Raw genomic sequence first — 21,794 nt, forward strand, 5'->3', positions numbered from 1 at the left:
GCTTGCTGCTCAGCTAACAAGAAACCTCTTTGGATGATAGAGATGAACACGTAGCTTTCCCTCTCTGACAAATCTGCAGACTCAGTGTTCCTGGGGAGGCGTTGGCCTCCTCTTCCACCGCCACAGAAGGCCGTGCGCCAGCAGTGCCAGAGAGGCGCCACGAGCCGCCGCAACCGCGTGCGACGCACTAAGAATTTTACTGCCACCGCCAAGTTATTCAACGTCTTGTGGTATCTACTCGAGTGGCGATAATGACTCGAGATCCCCATAAACAGCGGCTCGCTGCGGTACTCTGCTCCGAGGCCATGGCAGGAAGAGATTCGGGGGTCAGACCATGAGTCGCACGTGGAGCTAAGAGGCACCTGGATGGGTGTCTGGACTGGAACAGGCAGGTGGAAGAAAGAGTACGTTTCCAAAAGTGTCACTTGAACTGCCAAAATGGTCAGTCGTTGTACTTCGAACTGTTATGAGTGATTAGCAAAACATGCCGTTGAACGGTCTAATACACCTGAAGCTCCCAAAACAATCTTATTACAATAAAAGACACATTCAGGCCGATGCTAAACAAGGAGTGTTTTTTCCAGGAAAGGGGTATTAAGTTCTCAGAGGACCGGGCCTCTGGATTGTTAAAGTACGTTAAAGAACTACTTGTATAATGTTATCTAAGCCGGACATCCACAAGACAATGACCTGTCAAAGAGGAGGGTTGAGCTAAGAAAAGTATATACCTTTTTCCTTTTATATATTTCACATTAAACTATAACCATACATCTTTACCCTTGGTATTGTATAAACTTGGCAAATGAAGTAAAAATTGAGTTTTCTTTGGAAACACGGAGGCTGCCATTTTCTGACCCCAGTACTTTGATGCATTCCGTTCAAGGAGATACATATAATCCACATTTGTAAAGCGTGAACAATCACCCGTAAGGGTCTCTAGGCGATGAGGGCCCTCGGGAAAATTAATCAAGCTATTGCCCAGAGTCACATGGTGCTGGGCTAATCTGCCGCCGACGCCGGGGATCGAACCGTGATCCCCAGATTTCGGAGTCAGTCGCCCTGGCCGCGGCGCCACACCTCTTCCACATATATACACATATCATGAAGCAGAAATAAGCAGGGTTATAGGATTCCTTTTTAAACTTACAGAAGCTCTTGAAAATAAAACAGAAGCAATGCTTTCATGTTTTGCAATGGGCAGAAATGAAGCCAGGCTCAATATTCTGAGGCAACTCAGATAGTGCGCCATAGAAATTCCTTTCTTTGGTGCACCATACAACACATCCGTCCTGTTTTAAAGCTCCTTCAAAACTGTGTACACCCTAGGTCTCCTAACACTGCATTTTGCCCCCATGTCCCTCTTCATCATCCCAGTCCGTACTATATCATTCAGGAATAAGCAGGGCTTTCAATGAGCCATGTTCTGCTAGTGCTCAGCACCAGCAGTTCTAAAAAACAGGTGCTGAGACGAGTCCCTATCCGGCTCTCCATTTTTGCTCCCACCATCAGGGTGATAAAAAATCGTAACTCTGCAGCTGTGCCACCCTTCACTGCCTTTGAGGTGATTTCAAAGAGACTTGCTATAGTACTCATCATTTCATAAATGTAGCATTTTCTATATTCTATACAACAAAGCCATAGTTGTTGCTTATTTATCTTCCACAACTAACAACCATCGGCAAAGCCAATAGCCCTGACTTGTTGTAGGTGTAATGTTACTTGTTGTATTATATATCTCTATGCAATAAATGATCAGCAAAATACCAGTGGGGCGGCACACCATGCTCAGCACAGATTTTTAGCTTGCATATTATTAAGCCATGCCTTTAATCCATTGGCCACTCCCCTTCACCCTCCGTGTTTTATGGCCCCCCATAACAACAAAAAAGCTATAACAAACAACCATTGGAACAGGCAGAAAGAAGCTGCCAGCATTGCAAGGACAAAAGAAAACTTAAGACATTTTTTTATTGTAAATACTTTTTTAATATGGTTATTCAGTTGAACATAATGTCTTCTTGTCATATATAAGGTTACAAAAATGTGTCTGACACTTTTTTATAATAACTTTTCAGTATGCTGCACAGCGGTCACACTTCTCTACAGCATAGCTTAAAGACATTGGCAAAGTCAGTATCCCTGGCTAAACACTTATAAGGTCCCAAAGAAAAGACCCATTGGCTATGCCAATGCTTGTATTGTATATTGCATATACTCACAAACAACTTCAGGTGACTGTGGCACTGAGAGCAGAACAACAAGATTTTTGTGAGGTTAGGCCTAAATGAATAGGGCAGTTTCTAAAGGGTTTGTGAACTTGTTACATTGCTGGGGTCAGGTATGAGAACCTTTCCGAAATTTCTTCCCATCTAATATTCAGTATGGAGCACCACAGAAGAAGAAAATAGGTATGCCAGAGACCGAGGGACACAACCAATTCACCAAGTTCAGGGCCCACAGGACCTGGCTGGGGGACAGCACCCTGAATTTGTCTTGCCAGATAAACAGGTTCAGAAGGTGATCTTGAATTGGTCTTGGGCCTCCTTTATTTCTGGGAAACAGGAAGTAAAGGGAATAAAATCCTGTTCCCCTATTTCCCGAACGCATTACTTCTCTGGTCCCTTTAATGGATGGGTGTCTGCCTCCAAGACCAAGGCATGAGTCGGTAAGCACGCTTTGAAGTGGGAGTAGTCTCATGGGGACGATAGGTAGGAGAGCAAAAAGTGTGGGTCACCTGGAGCTGACCCATAACATCTGGAAATGTACCTATGAACTGCAGGGCCCAAAAAGTCTTTCTCACAAGCAGCTATTAGAAGGTCTATGAGAGCAAGAGCACCAGAGAGACTGTGGAGGAATGTAAAAGTTTCCATCAGAAAGTACAATTTCACTTCCACAGAAGGCATAGTCAGTCCCAGGGGCTCCAGTACCTTTATAACTACTGCAGTGAAAGACAAAACCACCCCCAACATAGGGCCAGAGGAGTAGGAAATGTCCCCTTCTGGAGAAGTATCTATGTCACTGACATTTTGTAAAGCGAATAAAGGTTGGTATCAATACTGTAAGGAGGCTTAAGGTAATAAGCTTCAGAGTCATCCTCCTATGTGCATTGCAGTCCTTATCTGGCAAGATCAGCGAGATCTGAATCGGAATCAAAAATCTCCTCTGAACAGGGCAACCTTTCGGCCCTGGACAGAGGTTCTATAGTGGTTCATCTTTGTAGTTATCTCAGATTTTTCCCTAGCCACATGAATGACAACTTTTCCAATATACTTTGTGGCCGGTGACAGAGTTGGCTCTTTGAGCGGTGTCACCACTAAATTTAGGGTTTGTGTCAGGAGAGGCCCAAAATGACTAGGTTGCAGTGCCTTTGCCAGTTCTGACTTTGCCTTATAAGCCAGGGCCAAAGCCCTTGATGGTGCTGTCTCAAGAGTCATAGGGGTCAAAGCCTCTGGAGTTGCCAAGCCTCCAGGAATAGCCCTCCCTCTAGGGTTAGCCCAGAGTGTTGCAGGGCAATTCTGAAAAGATCCAGCACAGCTAGGCATAAGGTCTCAAACTGAGCAGGGTCAGCTGAATGACCCAGAAACTCTGGCCTCAGTTTCCGAAGTGCTGGGGGTCTCCCACCATCTGAGAGTTTAGGATGAGTGACACTGAGAGAGAGCTCTGGGCCACATTGATGATATGCAGTAAAATAGGAACTAACATCAGTGCCTTGGTTAGCACCTTCTTGTAACAAGAGAAAAGATAAATGAAGGAAAAATGTCAATGTCGTTTGTGTTTCAAAGCTGTGCCATGTCCTGAATGTGGAAGTAGATGGCCTAGGAAACCTGCATAGATCTAGAACTCACAGGATAGGGAAAAATCATAGACACTGTAATCGAGCTTGAACACTTCCTGCTCCATGAGGTGGTCCCTGTACGCAAGAAGAATTCTGCGTTCTGAGTATGAGAGGTGATGAGGAAAGTGGATGCACAATCCTGGTAATCCTCTGAGAGCAAGACACGCAAGACACTTTTTAAAAAAATAGCAGCAAAAAAGATGAACTCTCCTCATCAAGTCAACAGAATTCACAGGTTTCCAGATTTGATCCTCACAACAATCATAAGAATACAGACTATGCAAGCAATTAGGAGAGGCAATAAATGGTCACACGCCTCCGTCTGGAACTTGGCCAAATCAGACAAAATGTTGTTCTTCAATCAAACAGAGGTAGCAGAGGCATACATAGAGATACTCAAACGAGCAGGATACTGTGACCGGAAGCGCTGAAGAACAAGAAATGAAAAGTTGAGCTCAAACGTGTGTGTTGTGTCAACAATATCTGAGCCAGTCCTGCTGTACATTCTGGCAAGCGGTCGGATCGTGATGAAGCTCCCTTTAATGGAGGAAATGATGAGTGAGATACAGGTTTTGCACATTTTCTGTACAGAAGGTTGGCAAGAATTTGCTCTCTGGTGGAGATGTCTCACACAATGCACTCTGTCATATTGCCAATTCATCTGTGTCTTCTAGCCCACTTTATGGGCACGAGGGGGCATAAACAAAATTATGGAAGATTATGGTGCAGTGAATCTTTCACACAACATGCCAGGGACATCCCCATGGGGCTGCACCCTTCCATTACTACCCATATTCTATTTGCCCTCACCCACTAGAATCCTCCTCCTTCTTCTTCAAATCGTTGCTTTTTGCGCTACTCCCTCAGAAAACCTGGGGCACTCGCACTACCTAACAAAAGTACAGCTGTTTCATTACAACTATGTTTCCTTGGTGAAGGTCTAAGTAAGGACATTTTTTTTTTGTTTAATTGCTGCTGAGTAATGAACAACCCATGACCTGCATTTCTAGCAAACATTCGAGTGATGAGAATTAGTCCATGCATTTTTAAAGTACAAACATAGGCAGTAACATCTGCTAGATCAGCCTTTTATGTGTGTTAATATATACTTATGATGCATCTTAGATTAAAGAAAATCATTGCTGGTTGTTGATTTCTATGTAAAGTTCATAAGACAAATCATTTAAGCATCTGAGGATGGGGGGACTGGGCTTTTAAGTCTGAGTTGTATGTATGTATTTGTAAAGCACAAACCTAGCCAAGGAGCACTGTAGCACTACACCTTAATGGGGAGACAGGGATTTGGAAACAAAAGAAGATGGCGCATGTCACTCAGATTAACAACCTTGAATTACAAATTTTCATTTACTATGTTTACAACTGCATTTATATTTTTAGGTAAAGGAAAATCAAGGGTTTTGTCCATAATAACACAATTGTCATGGGCCGAGGCTAGGATCCAAACTCAGGTCCCCAGATTCCAGAGGCAGAAGTCCAGTCACTAGACCATATCTCCAGAAATTAGGATGGCTATTAATGGTCCATGATGGTCTGAGCTATGCCAGTATAACCACATGAGGTACATTTACGCACAGTGGGCTTTTTTCTCATTAGTAGTTGTGCCTTAATACTGCCAGTTCAAGAGTGAGTCATGTATTCACTTGCATCACTTTGCAAACCAGGTCCAATGAATTTAAATAAGAGGCAGTTCAATTGTCAGTGATTATCCTGACAACTCAGCATCAGTCGGCCATTCGTGGCTCAACTCTGCACAAATTGGGTTGGAAGAATAGCACTAGTCAGGAACCTTCAATTCTCAGACTTTAATGGTCGCTTTAATTACAATTCACCTTTGTAAGTAACTAACCTTTCCTCTAGTCATGTTCGGCATTAGAATTAGGATTTCAGATGAAAAAGCTTGCAGCACCTCGCCTACATCTCTAAAGTTTTAAGATAAATGAGAAAAGTGGCCATTTTATCTACTTCATTGACAGTCGAAGCTTCTGTATTTGATATTTTGATTATCTTCTCTATTGTAGGGTAACTACTTTAGATTGTCACAAAAATGCACTAAACATATATTAATATTTTTATGAAATGTTCAATTTGATGCTTACCAGTTCTTGAGTATCTTGGAGTAATGGTAAAAATGTAGCTTCCAAAATGGCAACTTGGTCCTTACTCAGCTTTTGCCATAGAGTAATCAGTAACATCACCACTTGTGTGGCACTTCTCAACTTTGTGAAAGCCTGAAACACCTTGCCTTGATTTTCCTCCGCAGCATCTGCCAGAGCAATTATCTGCAGAAGATACACATTTCTGTCACAATGCAACCTTCACACCTTTGATGCTAAAATTACAGCTGAGAAAACCAAACAGATCAGTGTTTTCCAAACAAACGAAACAGCAAATATTAGAACGTTTGTTTTTTGAAATGTCTTCAAATGTTTTTAGAAACAGCAATATTAATGATTGTTGTACAAATTCACGAAACTATTCCAGAATTCATATGCTTCTTCCTTTTTTGTACATTTACACTAATGTTTTTAATTCACAAACCACCCCCAGTATTCTCAAAAATCTATTAAAATTGTACATAAACAGGAATAAGCATGTTCCTTAAATCTTTTGATGTGGATTGCATCTTCTCTTATTTTTGCCTTCTTAGGCTTTAGCTGTCTCGCTGAACATTGTCCAAAATATGGATTCATATAATAAATACATAATATACATTCATTGATCAACGTTTGGACAGTTGGTTTCATCCATTGGTTTATTTAATGGTCATTCGCATGTTGTTTCTCCCAATCACAGCATACATCATGGGGCAATCAATGGGTCTGTTCACTTTGACTAACTGTACAAAGCATGGATACCCTCAAGGGTGACAAGCAGCGCTCTGCAAATCCACCTTACATTACATTATGTGCACATCCACCCAAAAAATGTTGCTTACTCATAAGTGACAAAGCTGATTCAAAGTGTACTAATTTTATTTTTTACATGCCTTTAAATATTGTCTATTTAATTTGTCTGCACATCAGGCGCCAAGTTAGATGGTGATTTTTTTTACATCCTTTTTAATTTCACTCATAGTGTGTTTAAATAACATTCTAATATTGTAGCTGGCTGTGATTTGAGTGCGTTGTTAGTTGGGCATATATTCTTGTCCCCTCCACGAATAATAATAAAATGCATGGCGCAACTGCAAGTTTTGTTGCTTAAAAAACACATTACTTGTAAAATAGCCACATAAGTGCTTTTTTTTTTCAATGAATTCAAATATTTTATTGTCAACATATAACTTTCAGGTTTAAATGGTGGCAACATTTCTGACTTTTTTTTTACTCTTTATTTGTGCACCATATGTCTGAATCAAAAAACATATAAAAAATAAGCATCGCATTAGCAAGCCAAGGAGAGACCTCATGGCTTTGGCCTTGCTTGTTTTTTCTTGTCATGAAAAAACGATGATGTTCTGTGCAGAACATGAAATGCACACTTACGCCATTATTTTTTAGGTTTCTTTATGTTTGCATTTAGAGTGGCATAATCTATTGTAAGTGCAGCTGAAATGTCCTTGTGAAAAACACAACTAAGAATTCCGATGGATCACTTATCTACAGCGACCGGGCCTATCGGAATTTTGAGGTCACTCACAATCAAAGCCATCAAGCTTCTCTCAAGTCCCTGAACTTTCACTTTATCCTCAATATTCAAGACTAAGGGCCTGATTTAGAATTCAGCGGATGTCTTACTCTGCCACAAATATGATGGATATCCCGTCCGTCTATTACAAGTTCATTATATCCAGTGGCACTTGTAATATGACGGACTGGATATCTGTCACGTGTGTGACGGAGGAAACCCTCCGCTCACTCTCTAAAAAAAAAAATGTTTTCTATTTTTCTTTTATCAGTGCATTATGTGGATTACCACAAATCAGTATATTATATCAGGGGTGTCCATACTTAAATTTAGTAGGGCCAGATCCTTACTTGATTTTCTGAACTTCCCCACAACAATACTGCACATACAATTAATCTAAATGGAATACATTTACATAGTCAAAGGTTAAGCTAAATATCTGTCATGGATCTGGAGATTCTCAAACTACAGTGGAGTCCTCATTTGCAGATTATTTAATGGGGCAGATATATAAAGGAGTTTTCGCTTGAAAAATGCTAAACACCACTGAAGACCTTGGAGAAGGCTAACCTCAAGTATGGACGACATGGAACAATGACAAGATTAAGAAAATGAGAGCATATATCTGCATACTACAACGCAACTGGAGAAAACTGTGGGATGCTAGAGGCAAGCCACTACCACATCATTATAACAAAGCACAAATCAGAACTACAAAAAGACAACACTACTCCACACACAGAATGCCCATCAAAAGAACTACATAAGATTCCAGAATAATTCCATAACTGTGCAACAATTCAGAAACAGCACGTTCTCAAGCCTTCTGTGAAAAAACTTCCAAAGAGCTCGTCTGAAATATTGAACTAAGAAAGGGTCATTCCTAGAAAAAACAATTTACACTCCACTTCCATAGAACAAGACCACCACAGAGATAGACACTTTGAAGTCACTCTTTGAATGACTTCTACAAACCTTTCAAGGCAAACAGGCCCTCACTCAGTATGGTCATCAAATTCTGCCCCTGCCACAAAATAATTTTTAAGGTATTCTGCTGAGGAAGTAGTTAGATGTTTGTTAAATAAACACTTACAACAAGGATCCTTCCCATCTGAGTTGAAGACCTTCTACATGAAACTACTTGCCTAAAAGAAGAATCATGACCCTTTCAACACGGCAAAATATCAACAGTTATAAACAGCCTAATACCCGGTAAATTGATTGAAAGAGTTGTTTTTTCTCATTTTCCAACTTCACTGAAGAAAATAAACTGCTGTCAGATCAACAGTCTGGATGAAACCAAGCATAGGCTCAGAATTATCTATTACATTCATATGGGATGTCCTTAAATTCACTGATGAAAAGAACGATGTAGCTGCACAACTACTACTCGACTCAACAGCAACAATCAACACCGTTCACCACCAAGTGGTGCTGCTCAGACTGTAAGATCTCAACCTATGCGACTACACTTCACCTTTTACATCGGCCCCTCACACCCCACCAATCCACCATATCTACTCTTTTAGTCAATCTACACATAATACCCTTGATGGATCTGAATAAGTCTTTCAACCTGACATGCTACAATTATGCGGATGACACACAAATCATCTTAACATTGGGCAATCTTAAAGACTAAATTTCAAAAGACAAATGATAGAGTGCACACCTTTCCTTTTCTGTTCAGTTTGTTTTTTAAATACATTTTTTCATATGACCATCTTTGTTGAAAACTGCTCAAAGACCAGTTCTTGACATGCAGGGCCTGACTCATGCTCCGTCCCAAGCAGTGATAAATGGGGTACAGAAGGTGCTTTTCATGGGTGGGTTTTCGTGAGGAGATTACAGGATTGTTTAATTATTTTCCAAAGGGGGTTGAACCTGTACATGGGTAAACTGCTAAACGCTTCGAAAAAGTTTAAGAACATTTAAATGCATACTGTCATAATGTTGGTAATGTTTCACTAAGCGCTGATGGTTTATTTTGACACTACAGCTACCCCTGACGAAGGGCAAGGGTCCCGAAATGCATTGGGTGAGAGTGAATATACTTATGGTTACCCTAGAATATTAAGTGAATTGTAAAGAGTCGCTGGAAAACGCCTGGATGGGCATTTCTTTTGTACTTAAATTTTGGAACCACTTGGCCTCCGTAGAAAAATTCGAGATTAACGTTGATCAATGGATTGAATAAAAATGGATTGAGATACAAAAATGGATTACAGTGGATTACTATGGTTCAGATGGAATTACATTATTTAACGCATATTCGTGTGGCTGTGCGGCTTGAGGCTGAGCGCGATGGTGCAACAGTTCAATCTTAAAGACCACCATGCGTCAAGCCTAGATGACTGCCTCTGCACCACTCATGCATGGATGAATAAACAACAACAACTAACACCATAAAAACAGAGATGAGAACATCTGGACAGTAGTACAAATATCATTCTACCACCATACAGACCAAATAAATTGATACTCAGTCATCCAAATCAAGAGAAGTGAGGAACCAACGGGGGACCATGTAGTCAGACTGTCCCTGATTTCACACGCCAACAAAGTAATTAGAAACACTTTTTACACAATGAAAACATTGAGCTATATCTTCCATACCTTAGATACCAACAAAAGCTACAATCTAAGCTCACATGTGTGTTCTGCAATGTAGACTATGTCAACAGCCTTTACCGAGGGACCATGTGCTTTCTTATATGCAATCTCAAATGAATCTAGAATGTTGCAGCTAGACTACTCATCCACTTACACTTCAAGGAAGACATGGCACCAGTCTTGCAAGCATCAACAGTCCTTCACCGCTGGAAGGTGTATCCCATATAGCACTCCACTCCACCTTTTTGCCTATCAATAAGCGTAGTCAAATTTGTATGTTCATAGGTAGCTGTTTATTCCAACAGTATGCAGTTTCATGAACAAATTCATTGAATCAAATCTTCAATTTCAGTTTTTGTGATTGAAATCATTTACGTAGTACGCTTTTGTGGGGTCACAGGGTTATTAAGCCCCAATGCATTTCGGGACTATCCCTTCTTCAGGGGGTTCTCCCTGTAAACTAAAATGCGGGCTCTTAATATCCTCAGAGCTAAAATGCGTCAGATCAAAAGTAAAAAATGACTGTCTAGTAAACATATTAACTCCAAAACTGCGGGCTCTTAATATCCTTAGAGCTAAAATGCGTCAGATCAAAAGTCAGATCAAAAGTAAAAAATGACTGTCTAGAAAACATATTAACTCCAAAACTGTGTGTTAGACATGCGATTAGTGAGCTTTTCAAGAATTGGTGCTCATTATATATTGCTAGCGTATCAAATTGTCTTTGAAGGAAATCGCATGTCTAACTTTGTAACAACCACTATGTCGGTTAGGTGAACTTCGTGGGTTATTCATGATATGAGTGAAATAAAACGGTATATTATACTGTCCCCTCCAGTTGTGCTTGCGTGCTCGAATATCATGGGATAAACGCACCTAGTTAAACCAATATCGGTGAGTGACTGAAGTGCAACCCTTAGAGAATAAGCCAACACGTGTTATACTAAGACCGTCCGAAATAGTACCAACAGTGCATTAGTAATACTTGCAAGCTCGAGTGTCATAAGAAAAACATGAGCGAACCAGTGTGAAAGACATAATGCCAAACTCAACGAGTGTCGATAAGTGCCTGGAGTGCCACCCTTAGAAAATACGCCAATGCGTGTTATGCTAAGACCATCCAAAATAGTACTAACAGTACATTCGTTGTACGGGTAATTCAATAATGGGCTGCGGCTATGCGTAGCCTTAAAATGGAAAGGAGACATTTCAAACGGTCGTACCTGTTTCCTCCCGCCAAACTCTAATCTGTATCTCGCGTACCATGTTTGGTCTTCAGTATCCCGGAAGTAGAGAAAAGCCAACCCGGAAGTGAATAAATAGCATTCGTGAGACCATGACATAAACACAAAAGAAGGACCCTAAAGTGAATACTAGGTTCTTACTGCAAGTGAATCACCGTACATCGAGAACAATAAAGATTTACAAGCAAACGATTCGGGGAACTACCAGCAAAAGCAAACACTCTGCAAAAGTATATGTTACTAACATAATAATTGCAACATTAAATAAAGCATTTAGAAAAACAAAACTTGTTTGTTGCATAATTGGGTAGATTTCATGTAGAAAAGAGAGCGAAATATATCTATCAACATACGTTTCATGTGGTATACATGACAGCACAAAGGTACGAAATAATGTAGGTACAAAAATAATATGCATTGTTATAGATAACAGTTAAATTCTACATGGTCATTCAGGCCTTTTGGATGTAACAAATCCAATTTATAAATCCAGAATAATTCTCTTTGTAATAGGAATTTCCTATTGTCTCTTCCTTCTTTAGGTTGGATTTGCTTCAAGATCAAAAAGCGAAGTTGACTGATATTGTGTTTTAGTTTATTAAAATGTGTTGCAATAACCGATTTGGGATTGTTTAATCTTATATTGCTTTTGTGTTCCGTTAATCGGGTTTTAATTTTACGTTCAGTTTTCCCCACATATGTGAGTCCACAAGGGCATTTTAATAAATATACCACAAAGTTGGTGTCACAAGTCGCCGTAACATGTAACTTAATAGGAATACCCTGTGTTGAATGCCTCAAGATAGTGCCTTTTATGATGTTATTGCAACTGCCACAGTTCAAACATGGGTTAGTGGCCTTATATGTGTCTTTCAAGTCTGAATTTTTGCGGTTCAATAATTGTTGCAGGTTCACTGTGCGTTGGTATGCAAATATTGGACACTGTTCAAAAATACCGTTAAAATCCGTTTCTGCCTGTAACATTGGCCAATATTTTTTGATTGTTTGTTTAATTTTTTGGCTTTTGGTCGAGTATTTTGACACAAATACACTCCGTTCTTGTTGTACATCTAAGTTCCTTCTAGGATTCAGTAATTCCTGTCTACTTTTTTTATTGGCTCTTTCGCTGGCTTGTTGTAAAATTGCATCCGGATATGCTCGTTGTTTGAATTTGGTCATCAACTTGTCTTTATTTTCCTGATACAATTCTTCAGTAGACGATATTCTTCTAATTCTGAGCAGTTGTGAATACGGTAGATGTTGCTTCAAACTCATTTGGTGGAAACTTGAGAAATGAAGGAAATTATTCCTGTCTGTGCTTTTGCTATACACTGAAGTGATGAGTCTCTGCTCCACAATCTTAATTTCTACATCTAGGAAAGCAATCTTGTGTTTATCCATGGTGTGCGTAAATTGAATGTGGTCATCAATGTGATTAAGCGCATGAATTGCTTCCAGTAACTCATTTTCTGAGCCTTTCCAAATTAAGAATATATCATCTATGTATCGTAGGACACAGGAGTGCGACCGACATTATAATTTACATTATCACCAGTCTTGCAAGCCCTTCATTGGCTACCTATAGTTAGGTAATCAGTGTTCAAAGCACTATGTATCATACACATAGCATCCAAAGGTAAAATGACTATCATATGTACAAGTGAAGTTTAAAAAACAATCACAAAACACAGGACTCTAAGTTTGAGATTAGGACTACCAATCATTATATCCCCCATGAAAAGAAATCCATAAGCAGTTCCACATTATCAGTCCAAGCGGCAATAATCTGAAACTCCTTGCCAAGCAAAATATGAAATGTATACAAAAGCACATGAAATTCAGAATAAAGGTGAAAACCTGGCTGTTTCTGAGATCAACCTTAGACTAGTGGTCCTATCAAACAGCCTGGAGCTACAACCAACCAACAGTATACACAGCCCTCAGCTATCAACACCCTTGGGCACCTGCTGACAAATTGACCACAGAAACAGATAACTAATCACCATACCTTCCTTTTACAACAGTTCACCTCTACTTATTATGCAATCATGATATTGCCCATGAGTGAGATGTAATCAAGCAGGCACCAGTTAAACAGGTAGGTAATGAATAAAGAGATCTGCTACACATTGCTAGGCACTGAATGACTAAAACAGTCCAAATCTGCAGGTCCCGAATACCCATATATTCTGACCATTACTTATAGTGTGAACCTATAAAAGCAATCATATAAAAGCAGAGGTAACCAAGTCAGGGGCGTCGTGAACTCCCACTTTAGCAGCTTAAACAGGGGGTGGAGTTCTGGATGGGCCTCTTCTGGCTGCTGCTCGGCAGACAAAGGCTCTTAAATATTATGAAAGGAGGGCGGTTGGTTGGTTGAGTGAGTGAAATGATAGGTGGATGGGTGGGTGAATGGGTGGATGCATGAATGAGTGAAGAGATGGATGTAAGGATGGATGAGTGCAAGAATGAATGGATAGGTGAAGTGGAGGGTGGAGAAATGGATACATGTGTGGATAGATGGATAAGTAAAAGAATCGATGGATGAATGAAAGAGTGGGTGGATGAATGAAAGGGTGAATGGATGGGTGAGTGAAAGGGTGGATGAATGATTAGAAAAGATGGAGCGATTAGTGAACGTGTGGATGGATGAGTGGAGTGAAAGGGTGGATAGATGGATGGAATGAAAGGGTGGATGGATAGATGGATGGATTAGAAAAAGAAGGGACACTGTGATCCTCTCAACTTTAGAAGCTACAGCAGGGTGAAGTTCTTGATGGTCCTCTCTTGGCAGACAAAGGGGAGTTATTGAGTGAAAAGATAGACAGATGGATGTGCGAGTGAACGAGTAGATGGATGGGTGAGTAAAAGGATGGATGGGTGAGTAAAAGGATAAGTGGATGGGTAGATGGGTAGAATAATTACTTAAAGGCTGTATGAGTGAAAGAAGGGTTAGATGAGTGAAAGAGTGGATGGATGAAAGATTGGATGAGTGAAAGAAAGGATTGATGAGTGAACGGGAGGGTGAATGGATTGATAGTTGAGATGAGTGAAAAGGAAGATGAACAGATGGGTGGAGCGAAAGAGTAGTCTGATGCATGGAGTGAAAAGGTGGATAGATGAGTGAAAGGATGGATGGATCAGTGAAAAGATTGATGGAGGAGTGAAAGGATTGATGGATGAGTGCAAGTGTGGATGAGTGCAAGTGTGGATGAGTGAAAGAATGGATAGGTGAGTGAAGGGGAGGGTGGATGGATGTGTGAAAGAATGGATGGATGAGTGAAAGGGAGGGTAGGTGGATGGACGGATGAGTGAAAGCATGGATGGGTGAGTGAAAGGGTAAATGGATTGATGGGTGTTTAGGTGGAAGGATGGGTGAAAGGATGGATGATTGAATGGCTGAGTGAAAGGATGGATAGATGAATGAGTGAAAGGGAGGATGGATGGATGGATTGATGGAGTGCAGGATGGCCCAAGTGTCACACTGCCTGTTATTGCAACGCTGACGCAGTTTGCTGCAACATATTGTACCATGTGATCCTTTCTTGCATAGTAAATACAGGCCTTGTGAGATAAGCTTGAAATTAATGCTTATCACTCAAAGTCTAAATACAGGAAAGTTACTAAACTCTTGCCCACGAATCCTCTGCGTCCTCCATTGCCAGAAGAATATTGAAGAGATGCATTCTATGAAACTACCAACCCTTCCAAGATGGAAAGATATCGATTACAAGGCTCATAAATTGGATAACTGATGCCTTCACTGAACTTCTTCTAGAAAATCACTGCAACGAAGGGGAAAGGTAACATGGTTCAACGGATTGTTAACAAATGTAATGGATGCTGAAGAAGGGTGGGTTTGGAATAGTAATAAAAGCACTTCTTTTAGCTTTGAAATAGACTAGGAAATAAATGTCAGTCTTTAAAAAATGTGTTGTGTGACACGCTCCCAAGCTTACAGACAGTTTCCAAAAGGTGTCTTCTGATTAGCAGAAGAAATGCTAGGTAACATGTTGAATCTGAGGTGAACAAACTTAAAAAGGAGGTGCAAATCCATGCGAAAAAACAGTAGAAATCAACAGAAAGGCACTGGAAGGTCCATTTGAAAAAAGGATGGTTTGCAGTGGAAATATCCTCTTTAGAGTTCCCATATTTACAGACTGAGCAGCCCACATGCCACAGAGAGAGGTATTGTCTGTGATAATCTAAGCTCGCAGACACGCCATCTGAGAGATTCCACGTTTCGAAAATTGTATACCACAGCCTGTGAACAGGAACAGAAAACAGGGACCAAAACGTTTCTTCTCTCCGGCTCAATTTTTCAAGGTGACTGAAATTTCTTAAGGCAGTTTACATGGTGCAATTCATCTTTAAGGAGCGAACACTCGGATAACTTAAGTAACCCCACTGGCATTCAGACTTTAAAAGAGGCAAACGCTCCGCTCAAAATATCCCAGGCCTACAAGCAAGGCCAAGCAGCTGTTAGCATTTGGGTCAAAAAGAATAATGTTAATGTGCAACACTGGCACAATCGAGGCCAGAGACCAGGGAATTCGAGGCATAGGAAACATCAGGAAGTGATCAACACAAAAGCTGTTTCAAGAGAAAAGTGTACCAGTCGAGGCATTTCTGGTTTAAAAATGCAAAATTGCTGACAATAAAAGCAACAAAGTTCAACTCTGTGCAAAACTCCTACTTTATGACTATCAGAAAGGTGAAGAAATTGTGTCTGTAGTTGTTAGCAACCACTGAACGATAAAATTCCAAGTAATAAAGCAATGAGACAATTATCAATGTTAAAGAGTCAGACACCTAAAAACAACCTTGAAATGAATCTAAAGTTTTTATTAATTTAATATTGTCGAAGTACGCAATAAAATTGGTAAATGGAAAAAAGGTATTCGTTGTACGTACGACAGAACTACCTTTCCTAACGCCACTCATGCTCAGTTCTCCTCGTAATACATAGTCCTCTGTAAGGCATGTAAAAATTAAGTTATATTATAAGAGCTTTTTAAAAGTAAATCTGTTTTAATATAAAAGTTTAACTCCAAATACACAGCAACTATACAGCATTTTCAGTTTACACCACCAGAAGCAGTCCTATAGAAATACGGAAAAACAAGTTAAAATTACATGTAAATGAAAGATAAGATTGTCTGGATACAGCACAGGAACCTCCAGGTACCTCAGCCACTTGTAAACTTTTGGTGGAAAAGTACGAAAGTTACACCTTTTACTCGCACTGGCACCCCTTGCACATTGTCTAAACCAAATGGAGTGACACTGTTACCTTAGAAGGGCTGAATCAATGCCAGACTTTCAGCATATCCATATGAGAAAGGTATATACAATTATTCTAACTAAGAAGCCCTGAATAGTAATGGTAATACTGAAATTATAACATCTATCCGACCATTCCAAGCCAATGGTTGATACGCCTTCTCTTAATACTAAAACAAAAAAACATTTGCTCTGAATGACTGCCTAGAACTGAAAAGCAATCATAAAAAACTTGAATGTCTACAACCACTATGGAAAAAAGGCATTGGCAACCCCACTTGGTCTGCCTTGCATTTCGAATCCTAAATATATATTTTTTGAACGTTTCTATAGTAAAAAATAAAATAGTGATTTATTTTTGTATACATCACATCCATGAGATAGCTAATTTAATATGTTTTAATTCAGTGTGATTAATAGTTCCTCATGCACTGCAATACAAGAACTCCACAAGAGGAGGAATGATACACCAAAATGAAATTGCATTTAGTGACCGAGTTATACTCCCAGGGGTGGAGCCAAAACTCACTTTAGGGAAGTGGATTATTAACTGGGGTGAATAAGTGTGCAAATGAGACAGGCAAGAAAGCTATTCAATCAAACGATGGAGCTAACCCAAAGACCACTATATGCATAGATTTTAATGTATTAGAGAAATTAACAAAGATCAGAATAATCTTCTCTCCAGCATCTACAGAGAATTCGACTCAGGTAGGAGCACAAGATTTGAATTTACTGCAACATGGAAATACATCAAGGATACATTGGGTTCTAACGGAGGAACAATACCTGTGTTATTGGAACTTCTGCCACCTTTGATACAGACCAGCATCTCAATCTGTTCTAAAGACTCCAATCTACAAGCATTCAAGGTAGTATCATTTGATAACAGATTCCTGCTTCTCACCTTTGTTAACCCTTTCCCTCGACTGCAGATGTCTCTCAGAGGTCCACCATCGCCCCAATAATCATTAACAATCAAGACCTTTCTCTTTCCCATGGCTTAATCACATCTCCTCTGGAAACTGCTTTTAGCGCCCGGACGCCCCTTCGTTGGGGCAGCTGTGCGCTCTATAAATGATTTTAACATAACATAACATAACAAACACACTAGACTACTATCCAGTGCTGGTCTCCTTTATCAACTTCAGCTGCTACCACTATGCAGATTACATAGAAATCGCACTAAAACGTCAAGGTCCATCAGAGTTATATTCCTGTTCCTTCAGCCAATGTCTCACAGAGGTGCAATACTTGATGTAAATCAATCACCTCAAACTAAACACCTCCAAAAGTGAGATATTAGCTGGTGGTAAACTGATTTCCTAAGACCCACTTATCATCTGGCCAAAATATTTTGGGCTACCTTGTTAGCAATCAGTCACTACAAGTACAAAATCTAGGTGTGACACACACCTCTAATTGATTTTGTAAATAAGTTAAGTTACGGAGGGACCCTTTAACCTGATGAGAAGGTATTGCCACCATCAACATTGTACTCTCTTTACTAGAATAAGCCAACAGTATATACCTCAGAGCAACTCCCATGTGGATTTGTAGTTACAGACAATGCTTTAAATGGGCCGGCACTCACCGGTACTGAGTACCGGCACTTTTTTATTTTCTCCCCTTGAGTACCGGGACCTTTCCTCGGAAAAGGAGAGTACCAGCACTCATAATGGCCTGGTTTTTATGCGGTTGGTGCTCCGGTCCTGAGCTCCATCCTTGGCAGCTCTGTTTGCACGGCCTGCAATTGGTTAAAGCGCCTTTCAAACGGAGCTGAAGCCTGGGCTGCGCTGGTTCCTAAGCACCAGCACAACATAGAATCAAGTTAGCAAGGAGCAGCTCATCTTCAGTAAAACACAGTGCTGCATGTGCCTCTCTGGAGTGAAAGGTGGAGTATCGCTGCAGGGTGTCTTTCAGAGGGGGTCGGAAGGTATCTATTAAAATCTAATAGGCGCGAGTGGGGGCCACATTGTTCCGGGCATGCAGCTTGTTAGCATACCCACTGTTTTAAACGCCCGCAAATCTTCGCCCATCAACAATTTAGATGAAAGGGATTTGCATGAAACAAAATCCCTGCCTTCTAGATTAAATCAATGCATTCATGCTTTTTTTAAAAAAAACAGCAGCACTAGTACTGATTCTTAAGTGTGGCATTTATTGATAAACATTTGTTTTATAACCATAAACTTAGGTAAGTACTATGTAAATGGTTAGACATTTTTACAATGCATGCATATTTTTTGCATACAAAGCTTAGAAAGATAAAAAACATAGCCCCGCCCCTTGCCCCGGCCCAAGCTCCACCCCAATCCACTGCTCATTTTTGGTGAGTACCTGCACTTATTTTTTTCCATTTAAAACACTGGTTACAGACAATCCAGAATGCAGCGGTGAGACAACTCAATAAGGTTGTGCATTTAACTTGCACTTCCTTCTCTACAATGGCTGTCAGTGGTTAGATTAGATGAATTACCTTCAAATGATTGTGCATTGTTCATCATGCCATTCAAAACTAAAATGTACAATTCCCTCAGAAAAAAACTACGACCAAACCAGAACCCTCTTACCTATGCTTGAACCACTCCTATCTTCCTCTTCCTTTAATAAATCTCATACAGAACCTGCATCTTAATCTAAGCTATGGACCTCACTACAAATAAAAATCAAATCAGGTGTTTGTTAAGCGCGACTACTCACGCGTAAGGGTCTCAAGGCGCTGGAGGGTGTGGGTGGGGTTCGCAGTTTCCAGTCCATCAAGGAGGGGGTCTGTCGAAGAGCCAGGTTTTGAGGTTTCTTGCGAAGATGGGGAGCGATGTTATCTGTCTGAGGTGGAGCGGAAGGTCGTTCCAGGCTCTGGCCGCGCGGAAGGAGAAGGCGCGGCCTCCCGATCTGGTCTTTCTGGTGCGGGGGACCACAGCGTAGGAGAGCTGGGCTGATCGTAGGGTCCTTTGGGGTGCGTGGAATTTGAGTCGGCTATTCAGGTATGCTGGTCCGGTGTCGTGGAGGGACTTGTGAGCGTGGGTTAGCATCTTGAAGGTGACTCTAGCTTCGATGAGGAGCCAGTGGAGTGTGCGCAGGTGCTGGGAGATGTGGCAGTGTCTTGGCAGTTTGAGGACCAGTCTTGCGGCAGCGTTTTGGATGTTCTGTAGCTTGCGGGTGAGGTTTTTGTTTATTCCGGCATAGAGTGCGTTGCTGTAGTCGAGCCTGCTGGTGACCAGGGCGTGAGTGACAGTCTTTCTGTGTTCGAGGGGGATCCATTTGAAGGTATATTATAAGAGCTTTTTAAAAGTAAATCTGTTTTAATATAAAAGTTTAACTCCAAATACACAGCAACTATACAGCATTTTCAGTTTACACCACCAGAAGCAGTCCTATAGAAATACGGAAAAACAAGTTAAAATTACATGTAAATGAAAGATAAGATTGTCTGGATACAGCACAGGAACCTCCAGGTACCTCAGCCACTTGTAAACTTTTGGTGGAAAAGTACGAAAGTTACACCTTTTACTCGCACTGGCACCCCTTGCACATTGTCTAAACCAAATGGAGTGACACTGTTACCTTAGAAGGGCTGAATCAATGCCAGACTTTCAGCATATCCATATGAGAAAGGTATATACAATTATTCTAACTAAGAAGCCCTGAATAGTAATGGTAATACTGAAATTATAACATCTATCCGACCATTCCAAGCCAATGGTTGATACGCCTTCTCTTAATACTAAAACAAAAAAACATTTGCTCTGAATGACTGCCTAGAACTGAAAAGCAATCATAAAAAACTTGAATGTCTACAACCACTATGGAAAAAAGGCATTGGCAACCCCACTTGGTCTGCCTTGCATTTCGAATCCTAAATATATATTTTTTGAACGTTTCTATAGTAAAAAATAAAATAGTGATTTATTTTTGTATACATCACATCCATGAGATAGCTAATTTAATATGTTTTAATTCAGTGTGATTAATAGTTCCTCATGCACTGCAATACAAGAACTCCACAAGAGGAGGAATGATACACCAAAATGAAATTGCATTTAGTGACCGAGTTATACTCCCAGGGGTGGAGCCAAAACTCACTTTAGGGAAGTGGATTATTAACTGGGGTGAATAAGTGTGCAAATGAGACAGGCAAGAAAGCTATTCAATCAAACGATGGAGCTAACCCAAAGACCACTATATGCATAGATTTTAATGTATTAGAGAAATTAACAAAGATCAGAATAATCTTCTCTCCAGCATCTACAGAGAATTCGACTCAGGTAGGAGCACAAGATTTGAATTTACTGCAACATGGAAATACATCAAGGATACATTGGGTTCTAACGGAGGAACAATACCTGTGTTATTGGAACTTCTGCCACCTTTGATACAGACCAGCATCTCAATCTGTTCTAAAGACTCCAATCTACAAGCATTCAAGGTAGTATCATTTGATAACAGATTCCTGCTTCTCACCTTTGTTAACCCTTTCCCTCGACTGCAGATGTCTCTCAGAGGTCCACCATCGCCCCAATAATCATTAACAATCAAGACCTTTCTCTTTCCCATGGCTTAATCACATCTCCTCTGGAAACTGCTTTTAGCGCCCGGACGCCCCTTCGTTGGGGCAGCTGTGCGCTCTATAAATGATTTTAACATAACATAACATAACAAACACACTAGACTACTATCCAGTGCTGGTCTCCTTTATCAACTTCAGCTGCTACCACTATGCAGATTACATAGAAATCGCACTAAAACGTCAAGGTCCATCAGAGTTATATTCCTGTTCCTTCAGCCAATGTCTCACAGAGGTGCAATACTTGATGTAAATCAATCACCTCAAACTAAACACCTCCAAAAGTGAGATATTAGCTGGTGGTAAACTGATTTCCTAAGACCCACTTATCATCTGGCCAAAATATTTTGGGCTACCTTGTTAGCAATCAGTCACTACAAGTACAAAATCTAGGTGTGACACACACCTCTAATTGATTTTGTAAATAAGTTAAGTTACGGAGGGACCCTTTAACCTGATGAGAAGGTATTGCCACCATCAACATTGTACTCTCTTTACTAGAATAAGCCAACAGTATATACCTCAGAGCAACTCCCATGTGGATTTGTAGTTACAGACAATGCTTTAAATGGGCCGGCACTCACCGGTACTGAGTACCGGCACT

General features: G+C 40.5%; 1 protein-coding gene across 2 annotated transcripts in view; it reads right to left on the bottom strand.

The window, feature by feature from the left end:
• The window catches only part of BBS9 (Bardet-Biedl syndrome 9), a 1,933,935-nt gene that overhangs the window by 454,146 nt on the left and 1,457,995 nt on the right, over nt 1–21,794 (bottom strand). For both annotated transcript variants that reach the window (XM_085607489.1, XM_085607490.1), the window contains exon 19: nt 5,953–6,135. In XM_085607489.1, the coding sequence (XP_085463615.1) occupies nt 5,953–6,135 (183 nt within the window). The remainder of the gene's footprint in view (nt 1–5,952; nt 6,136–21,794) is intronic.

This window comes from Triturus cristatus, chromosome 5_2 (genome assembly GCF_964204655.1).
Source record: "Triturus cristatus chromosome 5_2, aTriCri1.1, whole genome shotgun sequence".
Lineage (NCBI taxonomy): Eukaryota > Metazoa > Chordata > Amphibia > Caudata > Salamandridae > Triturus > Triturus cristatus.